Source organism: Anomaloglossus baeobatrachus, chromosome 1 (assembly GCF_048569485.1).
Source record: "Anomaloglossus baeobatrachus isolate aAnoBae1 chromosome 1, aAnoBae1.hap1, whole genome shotgun sequence".
In the NCBI taxonomy this organism is placed as follows: Eukaryota; Metazoa; Chordata; class Amphibia; order Anura; family Aromobatidae; genus Anomaloglossus; species Anomaloglossus baeobatrachus.
The window spans coordinates 480071078-480092903 of NC_134353.1; the positions used below are offsets into that span (position 1 = coordinate 480071078).

General features: G+C 50.8%; 1 protein-coding gene across 1 annotated transcript in view; it reads right to left on the minus strand.

Moving 5' to 3' along the window:
* Window positions 1-21826, minus strand: part of SIN3B (SIN3 transcription regulator family member B) — a 190492-nt gene that overhangs the window by 110015 nt on the left and 58651 nt on the right. The window contains 3 exon segments of the mRNA XM_075315003.1: window positions 4835-5073; window positions 7849-7965; window positions 8374-8584. Of these exon segments, the coding sequence (XP_075171118.1) occupies window positions 4835-5073; window positions 7849-7965; window positions 8374-8584 (567 nt within the window).

Sequence of the window (21826 nt, forward strand, 5' to 3'; positions counted from 1 at the left end):
GACCTGTGGCAGCTAAATGTCGCCAAAGGCGGGGGAGTCTGCCATCAACCGCGGATGCGGAGAGAGAGAGAGAGCTGAGAGTCATGAGGAGACCGCCTTGGTAGCGGTTCCTCCGGCTGCCTTCCTTGGGCGTGATTGAGCCCGGCCGGAATCTGAGCCCGTCTGAGGTTTTGTAGCCCTTTTGCACGAGGACAATTGGGACCTGCCCGAGCTTGGGAAGGACCGAAACCTCGACTGTACTTTTAGGACAGCATTAATAGGGTAAGTCGCAGTGCAGACATTGCGGAGTTACGGACGCCTCTGCGGTACAGATGTACATGTGCTCAAGGCCAGCTGCGCAAGAACAGCTGAAAAGGTTAGGTTGCCTATACGGCTGTGAATGCCGGAGCAACCGACACGCCGATAGCCTCCTAGACAGATTTCAACCAGAGTCCATCTGTCTGTGAATGGCATCTTTAAGTGAAGCCCCATCTCCAGTGCAACTATGGCTCTAGACGCAAGCCTGGAGATTGGAGAATCCACCTTTGGACCCTGGGTCCAGCGCTTGACCACGTCAGGGGAAAAGGGATAACGTGTATCTTAAAAACGTTTGGAGAAGACGCTTATCTGGTAAGCGTGGTGTTTCTGGACTGCTTCTCTGAAGTCAGCGTGGCCAGAAAAATACTCAATATCCGTTTGAGATACTGAAAAGGGACTTCTCCTGCTGTGAAGCTGACTCCTCCACTGGGGGAGCTGAGGGAGAAAGATCCAACCTTCCATTGATGGACGCTATAGGATCATTCCGTATGGCGTTACCATCCGGTGTATCCGGATTGATAGCGATGTCAGGATCAAAGTCCTGGAGAGCTGCCTTATCATACAGAGAGTCCTCCTGGGACCCCCCCGTTCCAAATGAGGTTGGTCAGGAAGATTGCCCATGGCCTGTCTGGACTGCAAGTCTCTATCTTATGACAATATATCTGTCGAAACTGCAACTCCGTCCCTGTCCTTGGACAGGGATGACAGGTGGTTTCTTTGGCCACGACTAGTAGAGACCCCGGCAGACGAAGTGCTAGAGACCCCGGCAGACGAAGTGCTACAGGGGAGCATGCACACAATGGGACGGTGTCATGAACAGCATCCCATGTAGTAAAAACAGCACTGAAAATCTGTGTTGCTTTTTTTTTTTTTTTTTTTTTTTTTTGCCGCTGCCGACTAGCCATCTAGAAGTATATAGCCAAGATTGGTGACCGTACAGTGCAATGTATAGCATACAAGCATAAAGTACAAATGAACACTGCAGCACAAGCAATACAAGCAGCATAGAAGCCTGTGCCCTGGCACCTCTGCTCTTCTGCTGCTGTAGACTAGTCATCTAGGGGAATATAGCCCAGAAGAGTGACCATACAGTGCAATGTATAGCATACAAGCACAAGTACAAATGCACACTGCAGCCCATGCAATACAAGCAGCATAGAAAAAAACCTGTGCCCCAGCACCCTTGGTTTTCTGCTGCTGTAGTCTAGCCATTCCAGGAGAATATAGCTAAGACTAGCGACTGTACAGTGCAGTGTATAGCATACAAGCATAAACACAAATGAACACTTCAGTACGTGCAATACAAGCAGCATAGAAAGCCTGTGCCTTAGCACACCTGCTTTCCTGCTGCTGATGTGTCGCTCTCCAAGCGGGCATATAGCGACCTATGCAGTTAAAATACACATGTACACACTGCAGTATATATTGGGGTCAGCACTATGTGTGCCGCTTACCGCCCGCCTATAAGCGGGTGTATGGTCGCCACCGTCCTGCCTGGTTGCCGAAAGTCCGAGCTCGGACTGCAGTAATGGCTGCCGGCGTCTTCCCCAGCTCGTGTGAGGAGGGGCGGGCCGTGGGCGTGCCCCAAGTCAGAGCGGGAATCCGGCGTCCGACAGTGTGCAGTGAGAGGGCTGGAGCATGAAAATAAGGCTCCAGCCCTCGGCGCTGCTGATTGCTCAGCGTCTGTCCCCTTCCCTGAGTGACAGGGAGGGGGCGGGAACGAAGCGGCACTAGGCCGCAGAAGCCGGGGACTGGATTTATAAGCGCCGCCGCCGTAAAAGCGCGGTCGGCGCCCAGTCCCCGGCGAACTACAAGTCCCAGCCGCGCCGCCGCTCCCGGAGCGTCCGGCGCGGTAGTTCCCAATACACAAAGTCACTCAGCAAAGCTGCAGTGACTGTAACCCTTTACTGTCCCCGGCGCACTAGCACACCCAGCAAGTCTGGAGTGTGCTGTGCCTGTGTGTACGGGGACACAGAGTACCTGTAATGGTGCAGGGCCATGTCCCTGAACGGTACTCCAGCTCCGTATCCAGCAGGTTCAAATGGGTCTGTGGATGGAGCCCGGCGTCAGAGCTTTGAGGCTGGCAGGATCCCACTTCCTCAGAGCCCCCCAGGGGGATGTGGAAGGAAAGCAGCATGTGGGCTCCAGCCTCCGTACCAGCAATAGGTACCTCAACCTTACAACACCATCAACGGGTGAGAAGGGAGCATGCTGGGGGCCCTATATGGGCCCTCTTTTCTTCCATCCGACATAGTCAGCAGCTACTGCTGACTAAAATCTGTGGAGCTATGCATGGATGTCTGACCTCCTTCGCACAAAGCTTGAAAACTGGAGAACCCGTGATACCACGGGGGGGTATAGCCAGAAGGGGAGGGGCCTTGCACTTTTTAGTGTAGTGCTTTGTGTGGCCTCCGGAGGCAGTAGCTATACCCCAATCGTCTGGGTCTCCCAATAGAGCGCTGAAGAAAACGTGTATCCTTAGAACGTTTAGAGAAACGCCTTTCTGGATGAGCGTCGTGTTTCTGGATTGACTCTCTGAAGTCAGAGTGATCCAAGAAAGCACTCAATTTACGCTTGGGATAGAGGAAACGAAACTTCTCCTGCTCTGCAGCTGCCTCCTCTGCAGAAGGAGCTGGGGGAGAAATATCCAACAGTCTATTGATGGCTGAGATAAGCTCGTTTACCATGGCGTCCCCATCCGGGGTATCCAGATTGAGAGGGGTTCCAGGATAAGACTCCTGATCACTCTCTTCAGACGCATCACAGGGCGACTGATTGCGCTGAGACCCTGAGCAGTGTGATGACGTTGAGGGTCTTTCCCAGCGAGCTCGCTTAGGGTGGCTGGGGCTATCATCTGAGTCATAATCCTCAGCTTGTGAAGCCGGGGACCCCCTTGCAGTCTGGATTAATTCCAACTGAGGGGGATTAGAGGACAGAGACCTCGCCGTGTCCATAGACTGAGCCCCAGTCATGGATTGCAAAGTTTCAAGGATTTTTGCCATAGTCACAGACATTCCATCAGCAAAAACTGCAAAGTCTGTCCCTGACACCGGGGCAGGACTTACAAGCGTCTCAGCCTGGGTCACTACCCCTCCGGACTCCGGCTGGCGAAGCAGCACCGGATCTGAGCATTGCACACAATGGGGGTCTTTGGAACCTGCTGGTAGAGCAGCCCCACATGCAGCACACGCAGTGTACACAGCCCTAGCCTTGGCAGCCTTGCGTTTTGTGGATGACATGTTGCTGCCTCCTCAGAGCGATCTGGGGTATCCAGCCAGGGAGCGACCTCACAGTGCAAGAAATAAATAAATATATATATCTGGTGACACAGTACACCAATACACACTGAGGCACTAGAGGGGCCAGCTGAAATGCCGCTTACCTCCCGCTTAAGAGCGGGTGTGTGGTATCCAAAAGCCCCCTAGTCCAGGTCTCCCAGAGCCTTGCGTCCTTCCTCTAGCCAGACTGCATGTAATGGCTGCCGGCGTCCTGGGAGAGGAGGGGGGGCGGGCCCTGGGCGTTCCTGGCTAAGAGCGGGAAGCCTGCTTCCCTCTGTGCCTAGTGAGAGGGCTGGAGCATGTAAATCAGGCTCCAGCCCTCGTCGCTGCTGCGAAACAGCGTCTCTCCCCTACCCTGATTGACAGGGTGGGGGCGGGAACGAAGCGGAGCTAGGCCGCAAAAGCCGGGGACTGGATTTATAAACGCCGCCGCCGTAAAAGCGCGGTCGGCGTGTCCCCGGCGCACTACAAGTCACAGCAGCGCCGCCGGTCCAGTGGGGGTCGGCGCTGCGTTCCCACAACACAAAAGTCCCCCAGTAAACTGCAGGAACACCAACTCAATCGTTACGGTCCCCGGCGCACTACAACAGCCAGCCAGGCCGGAGTGTGTCTGTGCCTGCCGGGGACACAGAGTACCTGTATGATGCAGGGCCTTGTCCCTGATTGTACTCCTGCTCCATATCCATCAGGTTCAACTGGGTCTGTGGATGGAGCCCGGCGTCAGAGCTTACAGGCCGGCAGGATCCCACTTCCACAGAGCCCTACAAGGGGATGTGGAAGGAAAACAGCATGTGGGGCTCCAGCCCCTGTACCAGCAATAGGTACCTCAACCTTACAACACCATCCACGGGTGAGAAGGGAGCATGCTGGGGGCCCTATATGGGCCCTCTTTTCTTCCATCCGAAATAGTCAGCAGCTACTGCTGACTAAAATCTGTGGAGCTATGCGTGGATGTCTGACCTCCTTCGCACAAAGCTTGAAAACTGGAGAACCCGTGATACCACGGGGGGGTATAGCCAGAAGGGGAGGGGCCTTGCACTTTTTAGTGTAGTGCTTTGTGTGGCCTCCGGAGGGCAGTAGCTATACCCCAATCGTCTGGGTCTCCCAATAGAGCGCTGAAGAAATATGTTTCATATTTTACTACATTAAAAAACAAAAATAGTTTTGTTATGCGTTTCCATTAAAACAATAATTCACATGGGCTTTTTGTTTTTTTTTTTTTATGGCACCTTCCTTTGAAATTTTGATTGATCACTAACCGTTTTAGCACAACAGGTACCGCAGTGACTGGATTTTTCTTGAGACTCTCTATTATATCTGGAGCCTTGTCCCCATAAATACGGTAGATAGCCCGCCGCTGGATAACCTCCGATGTGCCTCCCAAACAATCATCTAGTCGAAATTTCTCCTGATCCTCAGCAGACATGCGAGAAAGTTTCTTCTGGACACTCTCCAGTACACGGATTGTTGCCAAATTGGTCTCCAGAACCACATCCAGCTGTAGAATTTAAAAAGACAAACCATTAACATGGCACAATATACTATGCAAGAGTCACAAATGAGAAATTCCTTTTAAACTGACAGCTTGTCAGTAGGATTAACTGTCCTAAGCCAACTATTTGGACATGTAGGTCATAGAAGTTCAAAGAAAAAAAAAAAAAGATACCTTGATATATACAATCCCATATCTTATTGCAAAGAAATCCACGTTTTTCTTCGGCTAGGTTCACATTGCCGTTAAAATGTATCAGTCACAATCCGCGGCTATGGTAAACAACGCAATCCGTTTAGCGGACTCCGTAGTGTCCCATATACTTGTATTAGTGGCGGATTGCGACTGATAACCTTGCGTTGCATCCGCTGCGTCGGTCAGTTTTTGGACTAACCGCCGGGCGGGATCAATGCAGAATGTAACGTTTTTCGGGCGGTCAAAATAAACACCGCGCAGGAATCAGTCGCCATCCGCCAAGCTTGTAATGTATGTCTATGGTGCTGGATTCCGTCGTAATCCGTCTTACGACGGAATCCAGCGCTGGATTCAGTCATGCTCTACTGAGCATGCCCAGCATGTTTGGCACACCCACTGGGCTGTCCTAAACACAAACGGATCATGACTGATCCGCCAAAAAATCAGTTTTTTCACAGGATTCCTGTGAAAGGAATCCTGTGAAAACACACATCCGTTGCGTCAGTTGACATCTAAAAAAACTACTAATCCGTTGCTGACTGACCTGACGGATTTAAAACAACGGAAATGTGAACCTAGCCTAATATATAAAAGAATCTGGTAAGATTTATTGGCCGGACATAGACCCCCCTAAGAATCTTCCTAAAGTGTTTGCTTTATATGAAAGGTAGGGTTACAAGAGTGAGACCTGACAGCCCGCTCTTCGGATCTACATGCCTCACTCTGCAGCTGCTTCAAAAGAATATGAAAACAACAAGTCGTACAATTGTTGTGCTACTCAGTGTTGCCCGAAAATTTGGGACGGTGGTGTTTTACACAAACATTTTGATGAATCCCCCCTAAAGTCTAGCTTTCGCTCCTTCAGCATAATTAATCCTCCCTTTCAGCCCTGCTAATCCTACTTACGCTGATATCTTACTTTTACACGGTTTCTGGCCGACATATGCCGAAGTATACAATAGTAAGGGTAAGTGCCCGTGATCAGTGTTCACAGCGTTTTGGACGCAGCATGCTTCTGTGCCGCCCCCGTGCCAGCAGCCGGGCTGCTCGGATCCGGAGTGGCTCGAGGGGTCTCCAGACCCGGGGGTCGCGCGGCCACTCAGAATAAGGGGGAACTTCTTTACAGGGGGAATGGAAAGTTCGTGATACTACCCACGGTGTGTGGTAATGTGAGGGACCACCGCTGCCGTTGGGGAGCCCGGTGACGATGGTGTGGCAGCCTGATGTTTAACCCCTCCGTGGGTAGGGGGGGGGTTTGTGTCCCGGGGCCTGTTGGATGGTTGGTGCTCGGGTGCCATGGGGGGATAAGAACAGGGATATTCAGTGTACTCAGTCCAGAAAATAGCAACACCGACCGCTTGTAAACCAGAATTCTGAGCACCACTGCAGCTTGTAGGGAGCACGCTTGGGTCCGTGCCCTTGGTGTTGCGGTTAGCCTGTGGCCCTGTCCTTGGCACCTCTGTCTTTGTTGGACCCTTGGGTATAAAACTCTTCGAGTCCCGCTCACCCGTATGGCTAACGGAGTGAGATTGCTCTCAGGGTTCACGCGTAGGATTTCTTTGGACTGTATTGGGAAAGTCCTATCCCATCGGTGCGCTAGTACCCAGATTATGGAGCGGGCTGGGGATGAATCTTGAAGTCTTTAGCCCCATCGGGTAAATTACCGGAACATGTGAAGCTACTTTCCAGCCTGGGGTCCACGTACCCAGTCATGCCCTGGCCCCTGCCCGGTGATAGCTCAAGGCTGCTGGCTGCCCTCCTCGGCTGTCCGTGCCCCTTGACACTACCCCCTACGACCGGGGTTCCAGCTCCTACCAGGCCCAGACCAACGTCTGCCACCTAGTACTACAGGAGCCCTGCTCCCAGCCGGTGGCCTCTCCCTCTCAAAGAGTCACTGTTTCACACTCCTCCCCCTTGCTCAACTCCAGCTCAACTGTCACTTCCTTCACTTTCCCCTCACCAACCCCCCCATGTGGGTGGCCCTATTCCCTTCATGCCCCCCAATGTTGTGTCTGGTGGTTTAAGTGCAAAGTGTTCCAAAGGATTTTGATTGGCTAAGCTGTTACCAACACCAAAGAACCAGGACCCGTAACCAAGGAGAGTGGATACTGTGCAGAAGGGCAGATTGCGCAATACCCTGTGACGACCTGATAGGCCAGGGTGTCACTTCAGGTGCCTCCAAAATGCTGGGATGTACAGTACAGGCAGAGTGGATGGGATTTCTAGAAATCCCATGTCCACTATACATGTACTACCCGCAGCGTAAACTGACCTGCGGTGTGGCTTTCCAAGCCGCAAGCATGTCAATTTTTTGCTGAAGAGTTGCAAGCAATCTCCGCAGGGAGAAGATGGCAAGAGACCAAAACTGCCAGAGCCCGGATCGTGGGAACAAGCAGCTGCGGTGTCCTGCGTAGGAGACTCGCGGCCCCGCAGGTCAAGACCCGTACGTCCAGGACGCAGTGGGTCCTGATTGGGGGCACGTACTTTAAGCAGTGTGACAATCATACATTGTGTGTACATACAAGAGTCTGCCAAGACCAGGGTTCCTTGAAGTCTCACACACCTCATTTAGAATATGTAACGCACCTCAAACCTTTCATCCTCACAGCGGTGAAGCTGCTCTTCATATGGCGTCTTCTTAGAGCTGACAAAAGTGGAATCCTCAGACCATGCTGGAAAGGACACCCATGTATCATTTAATACCTGAAGAAAATTTGAGAGAAAACCTTTAGTGTCAATTTAGAAGGGATTTCAGTAATAAAATAGTAGTAGTTAAAAGGTAAAATGACAGTTGTTGGTGATCCTGCCTCTAAGACCTCAAAATATCCTAATAAAAATTCAAAAAAAAATCCATTTTTTGGAATAATAGGTTTAACATTTTATGAAAAGGGAACTAGTCACTACATTTCACAATATAATCTGTAAATATTCATAAATAGATCACTTTGACCTAATGGGGATGGTATGCTTTGAAAGCTCTACCAAACCTAGGGCCGATGAAATTAATTTCTAAAAAATCAATTTAATAACGTATGCAGCTTGTTTTAAAAAATCTGGTGACAGATCCTCATTAATATTTTGTTTACATCCCATCACTTTTATTTGGCATACCTCTTTGCAAACCGCAGTCCTTCCACTGCATTTTGGCTGCTGATAGGTCTTAGGAAGTGCTCGGTAGCTGGAACCAATTCGCTTACAGGAGGCATAGTCAATTTCCCGTCCTATCCCCTCATTAGAGCGATCATTGGTTACCGGAGAGGCAAAGGAGAGTTCCTTTACACCCAAGAAAGACTTAAATTGGGCAAAGAGTTCTGGAAATTTCCTGTGGGAATAGAAAGTAAACATTTAAATAATGTGAACCTGACACTTCCAATACACACAAATTATATTCTCAAACTTGTCATTAGGAACCTTAAAAGGGTAAGAAATGACGATGCAGCACATCTTAAATATGATAATCACAGAAATTACCACACAGCTTAAATAAAAAAAAAAAAAAGGGTGACCACCTTCACCAATTTGCAGTGGAAATGCTTTAACAAAAGGTACGCACATATGCTTAAAAGTCTTCTGTGTCCCCCAATGAAGGCTTCGAGAAAAAAAGATTTTATGGTGAGTACCCAAAATCTTTATATCAATTTGAATTATGAGATTAGACAGCTAAGTATTCTAGATTTATTGCTATTATACCACTACACTTACATTTCAATGACTCAATTCTACACATATTATAAAGCTACATACACACAAATTATGTACACACACACACACACACACACACACACACACACACACACACACGTTAAAATCTGAAAGACTGTATTCAGACGAGGAGGCATATGCTGTCCTTGCCTCCAACACTGCTAATGTAGGAGAGCACCCCACCTTCCTTTATTTTTCCTCCTCTTTCTCCAGTGATTCCAAAGCCGCACACAGATGCCCAAGGACACCCAATAAGCCACCAGCCAAAGTTAGTGACACCCAACCCACCATTAGTGATCCCCAAAGAACCTGAACCCATGAAGATTATGAGCCACAGACTCCTGATTTGGTGGCCTAATCAAGAATCCAATTTGACTGTCGGCGTCAAAGAAATTGACTTTTCAAAGTCTTTTTTTCTGGGGATTTTGTAAATCTTATGGATGCCAAAACAAATTTGTATGCCCAACAATATTTGGCTTAAGACCCTACTTCATCATTTTCTAACTTGACTCCCTTACATGCAGTGGAAATGATAAAGTTTTGGGGCCTTGAGCTTCACATGGGCATAGTGAAGAAGCCAGAAACTTGGCAATATTGAAGTGTTGATGTTTTATATAAGCCTTCAGTATTCCTCATGGCTATGACCTGTAAACAATTTGAGGCCATTCACAAATTTCAACAATAATAATGCACAATGTCCTCCACAAGATGACCCCAATTTTGATCGACTTTTCAAAATTTGGTAGGTCATTGATCCCTTCATCAACAAATTTGCTGGTATACATTCCCCATGGGACATCTGTGTAGACAAGTCCCTAATACACTTCAAGGGCATGCTGAAATTCCCCAAGTATAATAATAATATAATTTTCTAATAATTTTATTCATTTATATAGCGCTATTAATTCCACAGCGCTTTACATACAAGTATCTAGCCAGTAAGAGTCCGGCACGGAATGAAACTCTACAAGCTATGCAAGAGTACCTCATGGTACACCCACAGGCTCAAGGTTTATGAAAGAAAGGACACCCGGATCCATCCCCATGAATGCCCTCTTCCTGGGAGTAAATGGGAAAATTGTGTGAGATTTGGTGCACCCAATGCTGGATAAGGGTTATCACCTGTACGTAGATCACTTTTATATCAGCTTCTTACTCTTCAAACCCCTCTCTGCCAGAGCTACTGCAGAGTGCAGTACTGTGCGCAAAAACCAGTGGGGCCTTACTAGTACGCCAATTGGGCAGCAGCTCAGAAAGGGCAACATGCTTGTGTGCTTGTGGTTAAGTCCAAGGACAAGGGTGATGTCCTTTTAATGACCACAATCCACGGTGATGTCAGCACTGCCACTGCTGTATGGGGTTCTTCTACACAGATCCACAAACCAAACTGTTCCCTGGAACTGAAGGTGCTCATGTTGTATCAGTGCAACATTTCCCAACTGAGGCCGCCCAAATAGCAAAGAAAGAAGGATTTTTGTGTACTCACCGTAAAATCTCTTTCTCTGAGTCTTCATTGGGGGACACAGGACCATGGGTTATGCTGCTGTCACTAGGAGGCTGACACTAAGTAAACAGAAAAAGTTAGCTCCTCCCCAGCAGTATAACCCCTGAGCCGGAGGCGGGCTCAATCAGTTTAGTGCACAAGCAGTAGGAGGAGAACCAAACAATCCTGAATAAAACAAGGTAAGAAACTTTGACGATCATTCGTGTGACCAGTGACCTGGGAATACAGGCATTGGGGCAACAGGCATGTCCTATATAACAAAAAACACAAGCAGGGTGGGTGCTGTGTCCCCCAATGAAGACTCAGAGAAAGATTTTACGGTGAGTACACAAAAATCCTTCTTTCTCTATCGTTTCATTGGGGGACACAGGACCATGGGACGTCCAAAAGCAGTCCCTGGGTGGGAAGAAAAACCATCACCGGAGATAGGAAGGAAGCCACTTCCCCCTTGCTGGGCTTGACCCAGACCTACAAGCGCCTAATGCTGTTACCGGTGTGCCAATGCCACCCGCAAACCCTACGCCAAGACTGGCCTCTGCCGAAGCTTGGGTGTGAATCTGGTAGAAAATAGTCAAGGTATTCCAGCTAGAGCGGGTGACGGACCAGGGGACCTGGTCAATCGACGACTGGAGTCCAATCGTTCGAGGGTGCCCCTTGCCCGGTAGACCGCGGCGGAAATCCGTCCTTCATGCGATAGTCTGCACATATGGAGGAAAGAATCCATGTGAAATTCTGGCCCCTGACGCCGGCACACGCTTCTTGGGCAAGGGTGGAAGGATGGATTGACGGTCGGTGAGACCGAAAAATGGTGTCCTGCAGACACGAAAAACTGAGGGCTCGCACCAGCCCTGGAACGAACTATGCCCCTTTTAGGCTGAGAGAGGAGCCTAGAACCGAAAGACCGAAACCCAAAGTCCTCTGCTGGAAGGAACAGCGAGGTGTCTTTGACAGAAACGAAAGGTTCTGGCTGTAGCCCCCCCTTGTCCTGCTGGCGGAGCCGGAAAAGTGGGGAAAAAATGACAAGAGGGCTGTCCGCCCTGATGCCGTCTGTAATAACCCGATGGCCACGAGGAGCCCACCTATCAAAACAGGTGGGAGCAGAGAAAAAAAAGGGGAACCTTGATCGAACCCATCACTGGGTTCAGGTCCCACATCTCTAGTGAACGATGAAATAAATCTTCGAGGAAGCTTGATTCCCGGCCCTCTTCAATGCCTACCATCATCTTGCCCACAGACCTGACGAGCCAGCATCCGGGATCCACTGATGAGGCCATGTAACTTGGGACTTCTGAGCCCTGGTAGAATAGAGGGGCCCCGACACGGAAGAATTTTGCGGTCTGGAAGGGGCCACGGGGCCTTTGCGAGGAGATGAGTAAATTATGTGAAACTATGCTCGCCTGGGTCACTCCCGATCTATCGCTTGCCTTGGTCCATCTTGAGAACCCTCGAGATCATAGGAAGCCGCGGGCAGATGCACAAGAGCCTGAACAGGCTACACGACCGGACTAGGGCGTCGACATCTAGTCCCGAGCAGGTGCATACTCTAACCACCCTTGACTGAGATTTGGATCGGAAGGCCAAAAATGGTCCACGACCGGAGGTCTTCCTTCGCCAGAGATCTGGCTGGTGATTTCCGCGTTGGAGCCCTTTACCTACGCGAGGTCCATCCTACCGCGGACATCGGCCGTCTAAACGTCCACGCTAGGGATGTGCTGCCGAGATTAGCGAGCGAAGGGACCCGTCCCAGAGCAAGATCTTCTTGGCCTCTTCCCTTGCCATGACACTCTCTGCATCTTCCTGGTGGATGATGTAATCACCGCTGTGGCATGGTCCAACTGGAACCTGGCTGGGTCACCGCGACCTAGAGAAGAAATTTGTAACTGGGCTAACCAGCTGCCTCTGAAGTCCGGAATGTTGAAGGAGAGACGACGCTCTAGGAGTGTCCCTCGGGACCCTGCCGAGGGATGGTGGGATAGCAAACCCTAGCACGGGGGGCTGGTGACGGTTGATAATAAGCTCCAGAGGAGGAAAGGGAGCTTCCCAGGGATGGTTGCGAAGACTGGTCCGCTAGGAGGGGATTGGCGGGTCACCCGCGAAGACTGAACCTTCCTGTCTCCGTTCCTCAGAGCGCTCCGTTGGAGAGTCCGGGATGAAATCTGGTATGTGCACCGTCGCTACCACCGCCACAGGCTGTGAAGGAGCCAAAAAACCGAAGGGAAGAAACGGGCGCGGGAGGCAAAAAGCACGCGGGGCTCTGTGTCAGGAGGGAAAAAACTACTCCTGCGTGAGGAGTAGCCACCCTTGAACGGCTCGAATACTGTGCCTGAGGGATGATGGACCGGACCGGGCCGGGTCCTGGAGGGCTCCTTCCGGTAGCTCAGCTACCCTAGTAGCAAGGAAGGGGTAGCTTCCTAGAGGGTGATGATGGTCTAAGCCTCAAGGCGATGGTTCTTGAAGGGAGACTCTGGGCCTCCCGGTCGTTTCTGGGCGGAGACAGCCTAGCAGCTCTGCAGAGTAGGATACGTAGGGACAGTGATCCCTGTAAGCTTTTTTAGAAAGGCTGGAACGGACCGCAGCCATGCAGGGCGGAGATGGCTGTTGTAGGGATAAAGGCTTCCAGACGGGTTTGCGTGAGGGAACGAACCTGGTGCATCAGGGCCGATGCCAGGAAAGGGATATACCCTTCTCTTACGTAGCCTAGGGGGGGGAGTAGCCTACCCTGACGTAGCCTAGGGATAAACTCGACCTATCTCCGAAAGGGCGTTCCCGAAAGTCGGAAAAAAAAAAAAAGTCAGCGACTTCCTAGATGTCGAATCTGCGTTCCTGATCCCGAGTCAGAGGTCTCGATGGTGGGAACACTGATGCTAGAGGTTCAGGCCGAGTAGCGAGCAGACATCAGGTTTGTGAAAGGAGGGTACTCACTCAAGAGGATACCCAGCCCTGGGTCGGCATAGGTGGGACGTGGACCACTGCGTATGGTGTCCGGGAAGTCCCTGCGGAGCGGCACGATAGTGACGAGAAGCCCAGAGGAACCCAGGCGTGTCGCATAAAGGGTAGCGTGTCGCTTCCTTTCGGAGCCCCCTTCGAGAAGGGGCAAGACAAATAAACGGACTTACCACTGGGAAAAAACACGTCCGGGGATTATCCATGATCACGCAGTCACCGTGCGAACTGGCTGTCCACTGAAAAAAAAACCGCAGTGGCCCCCACCTTGTTCCCTGCAAAGAGGCATGCCCCCTTTCTCCAGAGCCCTTTGGGGGGATGAAATGACAATAACACGACTTACCGCTGGTAAACGCCGTGTCTGGTTGCCGTCTGTGATCATTAGCGACTCCAGTATAGTGTGCCCCTTCTCCGAAATCGCCTTGGAGAAGGGAAAAAAGACAATGACAAGACTTACTGCTGGTCAACTCCGTGTCTGGTAGTTGTCTGTGAGCCCGCGGTAACTCGGCGAGCTCTGGATGTCCTCTGAGCACATAAGGGTCTGCTTCAAATGTCTTAAGGGAGACCTGCGTGCACGGAGAGAAGAGGGCTGTCCGTAGCCTTACGGCTTGACTCACCATTTGTAGCAGGCTATTCGTCATGCGCCAAGACATCTAGGTCCTGCTCTGAATCCAGCGGAGGTGGAAGCCTGGGCCATCACCCCAGATGTCGGAAGACTGCCAGAGGAAGGACAGTCTGGACCTGGGGAATAAGTGGAAACTGGGGAGCCACAGGGACGAGACCTGGCGGGTCCGCTTCCAGCATAGGAGAAAAGGTCCCTGGTACGGGACTCCCCTCCCCCAGGGGATTGCGCCAGTCCTATGGATGGTATGACCGAGCATCGGCCGGAGACGCGGCGCATGCGCACGAACCCGAGGGACGTAGCGAGGGGCGTGGTGGCCTGAGACAGGGCGTTACAAGCCGGCAGGGGTCAACAGCAAACTGACATCTTCTTGAAACTAACTCACAAAAGAGGGGACCGAGTCTTGGGCTTACCGGCCCAAAATCACTAAAAAGTCGAGCTGGAAACGCTATGTACTAAAAACGTGATAGAAAAACAAGTGCCCGCATAAGCAATGTAGGAGTCAATGTATGAAGATCATGCGCGTATCTATAATAAAAAAATCGACCCAATATAAAAAAATATACACTACCAAAAGAGTGTGTTCTGTTTTTCCCCGAAAAAGGTTGCTGCAGCCTCAGCAATCCGCAGATGTTTTTTTTTTTTGTCTTTTAAATAAAATGAACACTGAGGGAGCGGGAAAAAATATCCCCCACCCCCCTGATGATGCCTGGGGCAGAGCGGAGGGCGGAGAAGGAGAGGCCGGCGGCCAATAGCGCTGCGCAGGAGGCGGGCCTGGGACGCCGAGGACTAGGCCGAAGCCGGGGGCTAAATTTTTACGCTGCCTCGCGGCCGAGGCAGCGCCGGCTGACCCGGCCGCGAGGCGGCGGCGTCGCGGCCTAGGACGCCGAGGACCCGGCTGAAGCCGGGGGCTAGGGTAGGACGCTGCCGCGCGGGCAGAGGCAGCGCCGGCGGATCCGGCCGCGAGGCGGCGGCGTCGCGGCCTAGGACGCCGAGGACCCAGCCGAAGCCGGGGGCTAAATTTGACGCTGCCGCGCGGGCAGAGGCAGCGCCGGCGGATCCGGCAGCAAGGCGGCGGCGTCGCAGCTGCGACGCCGAGTACCAGGCCGCAGCCGGGGGCTAAATTTGGACGCTGCCTCGCGGCAGAGGCAGCGCCGGCGGACCCGGCCGCGAGGCGGCGGCGTCGCGGCCTGGGACGCCACGGACCCGGCCGAAGCCGGGGGCTAAATTTGAGGCTGCCGCGCGGGCAGAGGCAGCGGCGGCGGACCCGGCCGCCCGGCCTAGGAGTCTTCAGGGAGCTCCGCGGATGCAGCGGGGGTGCCCGGCGACTAGGCCCAGACCAGGGCCTAAATTTTTGCAGCCGCCCGAGGGGGAGAAGGTAGGAGAGGGTGTCCTACCTGATCCTCGGCGCGCTCCAGAGTGCAGGCTGAGACTCTGCACATGCTCCTGTGTGCTCCGCTCGCAGAAGGGATGGCTGCGGGCACCAGGGAGCCGGCTGAAGAAGGCAGGGAGGTGGACCTGGTGGGGGATAGAAACCCCTAAAAACGTAGCAGCGCTGCGGGCCCCATCCAGATCGAGACGCGCTGTGGTCCAGTCCCTATTTGCCGAGCCCCTTGCGCCCTTTGGGGTGATACCGCAGAGCGGATAGGGGTGCCCAGGAAGATTCTGCCCCGCACGAACACACCAGGGATTGGTACCGCGGGAATGGACGGGGGCGAGGGCCCGAAGACTCAAACCTCTGCGACCCTAGGGAGTGGTACCCACCGGGCTGCGAGAGCTGAGGAAGATAAGTACGATACCTGCAGAAACAGAAAAGTACCACAGATGAGAGCGACGAGCGTCGCCGAGAAAAAATGAAAAAAATACGCAAAAAATCAAGTGGCTGAAGGGGGCCCAGTCGGCCCACATCAGCCTCCTACGACACTAAGCAAAAAACTGATTGAGCCCGCCTCCGGCTCAGGGGTTATACTGCTGGGGAGGAGCTAACTTTTTCTGTTTACTTAGTGTCAGCCTCCTAGTGACAGCAGCATAACCCATGGTCCTGTGTCCCCCAATGAAACGATAGAGAAAGGAAGGTTGCATTTATAATAAAAAAATAAAAAAAAATATGCTGCGCGTACTACAGAAGCGGGGAATGTGGAAGGAAACCACATGGCAATGTGACACCTGCCCCTACAAACCTGGCCTGTGTATAAAAGACTGATCCAGAGACTACCACACATTCACAGACTACTAAATTCACATATGCCAACCTGACGTACTCTACACAACTGACATAGTAAGTTCCCACCATTTATGGGGTTGCAGCATATTTGGGACAAGTTGCACAACACATTTTGGGTTCTGTTCTCTCCTGCTAACGAAAAATATTTCAGCTGAAGCAATATTTTTGTGGGGGGGGGGGGCGAGAAAAAAAAAAAAAAAAAAAGTGCTCACAAACCATGTATCGCCAGCATGGGTTCAATCACCCCTCTCTGTATGGAGAGCGGTGGCTGTAGTCGTGTGCCCCTGCGTTGACGAACAGCCGTTCTAATTAGAACTGGCGGTCAGTCAGCTCAGGGGGTCGCGGTTACAGCCATCGCCCTCCATACAGAGAGAGGTGACTGAATCTGCGCAGACGTTACCCCCCATGACAAACGAGAACGCTCCTGGGATGATTGAAGTTAATTTCCTTCCGGCAGAGGGGTTCAATGTGTAGGTTTCAAATGTTAACCTGCAAATTGACCCCATATGCTAGCGCTTTTAGATGTGACCGGTTGTCTTTAAAGTCCACAAAACAAGCATATTGCGTTCCATGCTTTGCATTGTGGACAGGGTTTAGATGTGGGGAGGGGAGGAAACGGTGCAGTGCTTAAAGGGGTGGTTCACCCATATATTTTAATTTTCTAGATCGATATATTGAGAAACAAGGTTTCTCTCAAATACCTTATGTTGGCAATAGTGCCTGTGAGCGGTGCTATTGCAGACCGCTGTTCCCCATCACCTGAACCCCGGGCTCCGTGACCTCGGGGATCCGGTGATGTCACGTCAAGTTCCTAATCACGTCTCATCATTGTGGCAGGCCGCAGTGTTCCTGACTTACAGGGCTGTGGGCGGTGTTTCACCACTTATCACAGCCCAGCGTGTCTCCTGCTTACAGCGCTCTGCTGTGAGGGAGGAGGGAGCAGATGGGCTGTGACGAGCGGTTAAACATAGCCCACAGCCCATCACTTACGGACACCGCAGCTAGCCCCAGTGTTCCTGACTCACTGGACTGTGGGCGGTGTTTCTCCACTTGTCACAGCCCAGTGTGTCTCCTGCTTGCAGCGTTCTGCTGTGAGGGAGCAGATGGGCTATGACGAGCGGTGAAACACAGCCCACCACTCACGGGACACTGCGGCTGGCTTCGGTGTCAGGAGCTTGACATGACTTCACCAGATCCCCGAGGTCACGGAGCCAGGGAGTCAGGCATGCGGAACAGCGGTCTGCAATAGCGCCTCTCACAGGTACTATTGCCAACACAAGGTATTAGAAAAATAACTTTGTTTCTCAATATAATATCGATCTAGAAAATAAAAAATATGGGTGAACCACCGTTTTAACTGTTGCTGAGGATGTTGTGGACTTCCTGTTCAACAATTTTCCCAGGCTGCTGCTGACACATACGACCCAAACAAATACAGAAGGGATACCTGTACCCACTTTTGTGGATGGCTGTTAAAAGATCTTGGTTGCACTTATGAAGGAAGCAAATAATCTTGTTACTATAGCCTGAATTATGATTTCTGTCTGGGTCCAAACCGCTGGCTTTTCGACATCTATCTGCTATTTTCTGCAGTGTTATCAGTATATAAAGAATGGTTTTGGAAATTGAGCTTTTCTTAGTTTTTACTTAATTGGCTTAGTCCTTCCTTCGGGATGTCTTTGTAAATGTCTATTTTGGATATGAAACTTGATTTTCTTACAATTTGTACCCACATGGTTTCATAATTCCGAGAAGTTGTCTTGGAGGGCATATTAGAGATGGCTGAGTGTGGTGGTGATGCGTCTTCCTTTTGAGGATGGTGTTTTATTGTCCTTGTATGTGGTCATTAGCTTCTCTCAGTCTAGGGTGGTTTGGGTATCAGTGTTTCTTAATTGAGGCTGATTTTCTTATTAGGACGCTTTCACACTTGAGTTGAACGGCATTTGTCACAATGCGTTGTGCAACGCATGTGACGTATGCGTGGTAAATAGTGCGATATAAAGGCAACGGATTCCTGTGAAATAACGCGTTGCGTTAAGCCGAGAGAGAGCCCCCATTATCACCGCGCACACACACCTCGGCACTGCCGCACCCATCATCACTGCACACACCCCAGCACTACTGCACCCATCACCGCACACACCCAGGCACTACAACCCCCATCATCACTGCACACACCCAGGCACTATGGCACTCATCACCGCATACACACCGGCACTACCGCTCCTATCTTCACCGCACACACTACCTCAGGGATGTCCCCAATGATAGCGCGACTCACTTCAGTTGCTGCATGGAGCTGACAGAGAGCGGCGGTGTTCTACGGCCGCTCGTCAGCTTCATGTAGCAGAGCTGGATGCGTTGCAGGACCTAGTGTGGATTACGCAGGACCTGGAGGGGTATTTCAAAATTAATAGAGTGCTGAGAGGGTGTTTTTTTTATCTTTTATTCCAAATAAAGTATTTTTTTTGGGAGTATGTGTTTATTTACTTTCACTTACAGGTTAATCATTGTGGGGGTCTCATAGACGCCTGCCATGATTAACCTAGGACTTAGTGGCAGCTATGGGCTGCCATTAACTCCTTATTACCTTGATTGCCACCGCACCAGGGTAATTCGGGATGAGCCGGGTAGAGTCCTGGGACTGTCGCATCTAATGGATGCGGCAATTCCGGCCGGCTGCTGGCTGATATTGTTAGGCTGGGGGGCTCCCCATAACGTGGGGCTCCCCATCCTGAGAATACCAGCCTTCAGCCGTGTGACTTTACCTTGGCTGGTATCAAAATTAGGGTGGACCGCACGCAGTTTTTTTTTATTTATTGTGCTGCACGATATAGACCTGCCAACCGGCGGCTGTGATTGGTTGCAGTCAGACCCGCCCCCACGCTGAGTGACAGCTGTCTCACTGCAACCAATCTCAGCTGCCGGTGGGCAGGGGAAGCAGTGAATACTAGATGGAATAATGGAGCGGCCGGCATTTTTAAAAGAGGAAATGCCACCGGTGCTTTGTGACAACTGTGCAGCATCGCGCCCGTGATCGCTGAGTATGAGAGAGGAGGTGAGAAGAATAGGGGGGGGGGGGGGGGGAGGGGCGGGGGACCAGGAGTGTGATTTGAAATGAATTTGATCGTTCTGCTGGACATGCTGAGCATTCTCAGTAGAACGTGATGGAATCAGTCAGCGGATTCCGCCGCTTAGCACATAGCGGCGGAATCCGCCACCATAGACAATCATTAGACACCTTAGCGGATTCCAATGGAATCTGTCAAGGTGCATTATTTTAACGACCCAAAAACGCTACATGTAGTGTTCCCTCCGCCCGACACCGTCAAAATAACGACGCAGCGTCGTCCAGCGGATGAAACAGACACTTGCGTCGTCAATACAAGTCTATGGAGAATAGCACAGTGCGTTAACGGACTGCGCTATTCTCCATAGCGGCGGATTGCGCTGAACGCAAGTGTGAAAGCGGCCTTAACCATTCGACTTTATTCTCACTTTAAAACCAACATTAAGGGTTTTTTTTCTTTTGGACTCTTGTGCTCACCTCTTTTCCGGGCAGACATTTCTGCCGCAGTGTAAAATATGTTAAAGAAAGATCTTTTATGACTTAGTTTACTCCTGAGTTTAATGCATGCACATGGTTGTGGGGGTTAAGTGCGGTGCACTTGTCATCTTATGGGTATTTAATTCAGATCTGACGGTTCTTTTTGCTTCCACAGATATGCATTCATTACTGCTTTCACAATGCAGTATGTCAGGCGGAGGTCTGTTTAGACTAACACCGTTTCTTTCATTTGTATTCCTCTTTAGAGGCAATGTCAGCAAAAAAATATTTCTAAAGTTTCTCTAATTGTGGCATATCCTTTGGCTAGGATTCAATGTCCCTCTGTGTTTCTAGAGTATATAAGCTTGAGACAATGTGTCTGATCCTATGCTGCCTGCGGTTTGTGTCTTGAATTTTGTCCAATGGTCATGTGCTGTGTTATGATTTTATTGTATTAAATTGTGATTTTCAATTTTTGTAAAAATTCTTAAAGAAGTTGTTCAACAAACTCCAAAAATGTTTTAAGCTAATCTGTGCTAATCAGTCCCTTCTCCCTCTCACAGACATTGCATTTCTACACGATGCAGATGCTGCTGCAACTTTATACAACACTACAATCTCTGCAGCTCTCGAATCAGCCGCCCCCCTCACACACACCAAAACCCGCACAATCAACAGGCAACCCTGGCACACCAGTCAGACTAAAGAACTGAGACGGGCTTCCAGAATTGATGAGCGCAGATGGAAGAGGTCTCATTCCACTGAGCACTTCATTGAATATAAAGAGTCCCTCACCACTTTCAAGTCCACACTCACTGCTGCAAAACAAACCTACTTCTCAACCCTCATATCCTCTCTCTCTCACAACCCTAAACAGCTATTCAACACTTAATTCTCTCCTCCGTCCTCCAGCACCACCTCCCTCTCCTCTCAGCTGAAGACTTTGCCTCTTTCTTCAAGCAGAAGGTTGACAACATCAGAGCAAGCTTTGGCCCACAATCACCACAGCCCCTCATCAGAGCTACTCAGCCTTCTTCCTCCAAATCCAACTTCTCCACCATGACAGAAAACAATCTTTCCACTCTACTCTCAAGATCACATTAACAACCTGTGCACTGGACCCGCTCCCATCACACCTCATCCCCAACATCACCGCAGTCCTCATCCCAGCCTTAACCCATCTCTTCAACCTATCACTAACTGGTGTATTCCCTTCATGCTTTAAAAAAACATGCCTCTATTACACCCATCCTCAAAAAGCCCTCCCTTGACCCATCCTCTGTGTCAAACTATCGCCCCATATCCCTTCTCCCCTATGCCTCAAAACTACTAGAACAGCATGTCCATCTTGAACTGTCCTCATACCTCTCCTCCTGCTCTCTCTTTGACCAGCTACAATCTGGCTTCCGACCGCATCATTCCACTGAAACTGCCCTAACTAAAGTCACTAACGACCTACTAACCGCCAAAGCCAAGCGACACTACTCTATCCTCCTCCTCCTGGACCTGTCCTCTGCCTTTGACACAGTAGACCATTCCCTCCTCCTACAGATTCATCTCTGGGCATCACAGACTTGGCCCTATCTTGGATATCCTCATACCTAACCGACCGAACTGTCAGCGTCTCCCATTCTCACACCACTTCCTCATCTCGCCCCCTATCTGTCGGTGTCCCCCAAGGCTCAGTTCTTGGACCCCTGCTGTTCTCCATCTACACCTTCGGCCTGGGACAGCTCATTGAGTCCTACGGCTTCCAGTATCATCTCTATGCCGATGACACACAGATCTACCTCTCTGGACCTGAAATTACCTCTCTACTAACCAGAATCCCACAATGTCTGTCTGCTATTTCATCCTTCTTCTCTGCGCTATTCCTAAAACTTAACATGGACAAAACAGAATTCATTGTCTTTCCTCCTCCTCACTCATCTCCTCCAACAAGCCTTTCCACCAAACTCGATGGTTGCTTACTCTCCCCAGTCTCACAAGCTCGTTGCCTTGGAGTAACCCTCGACTCTGCTC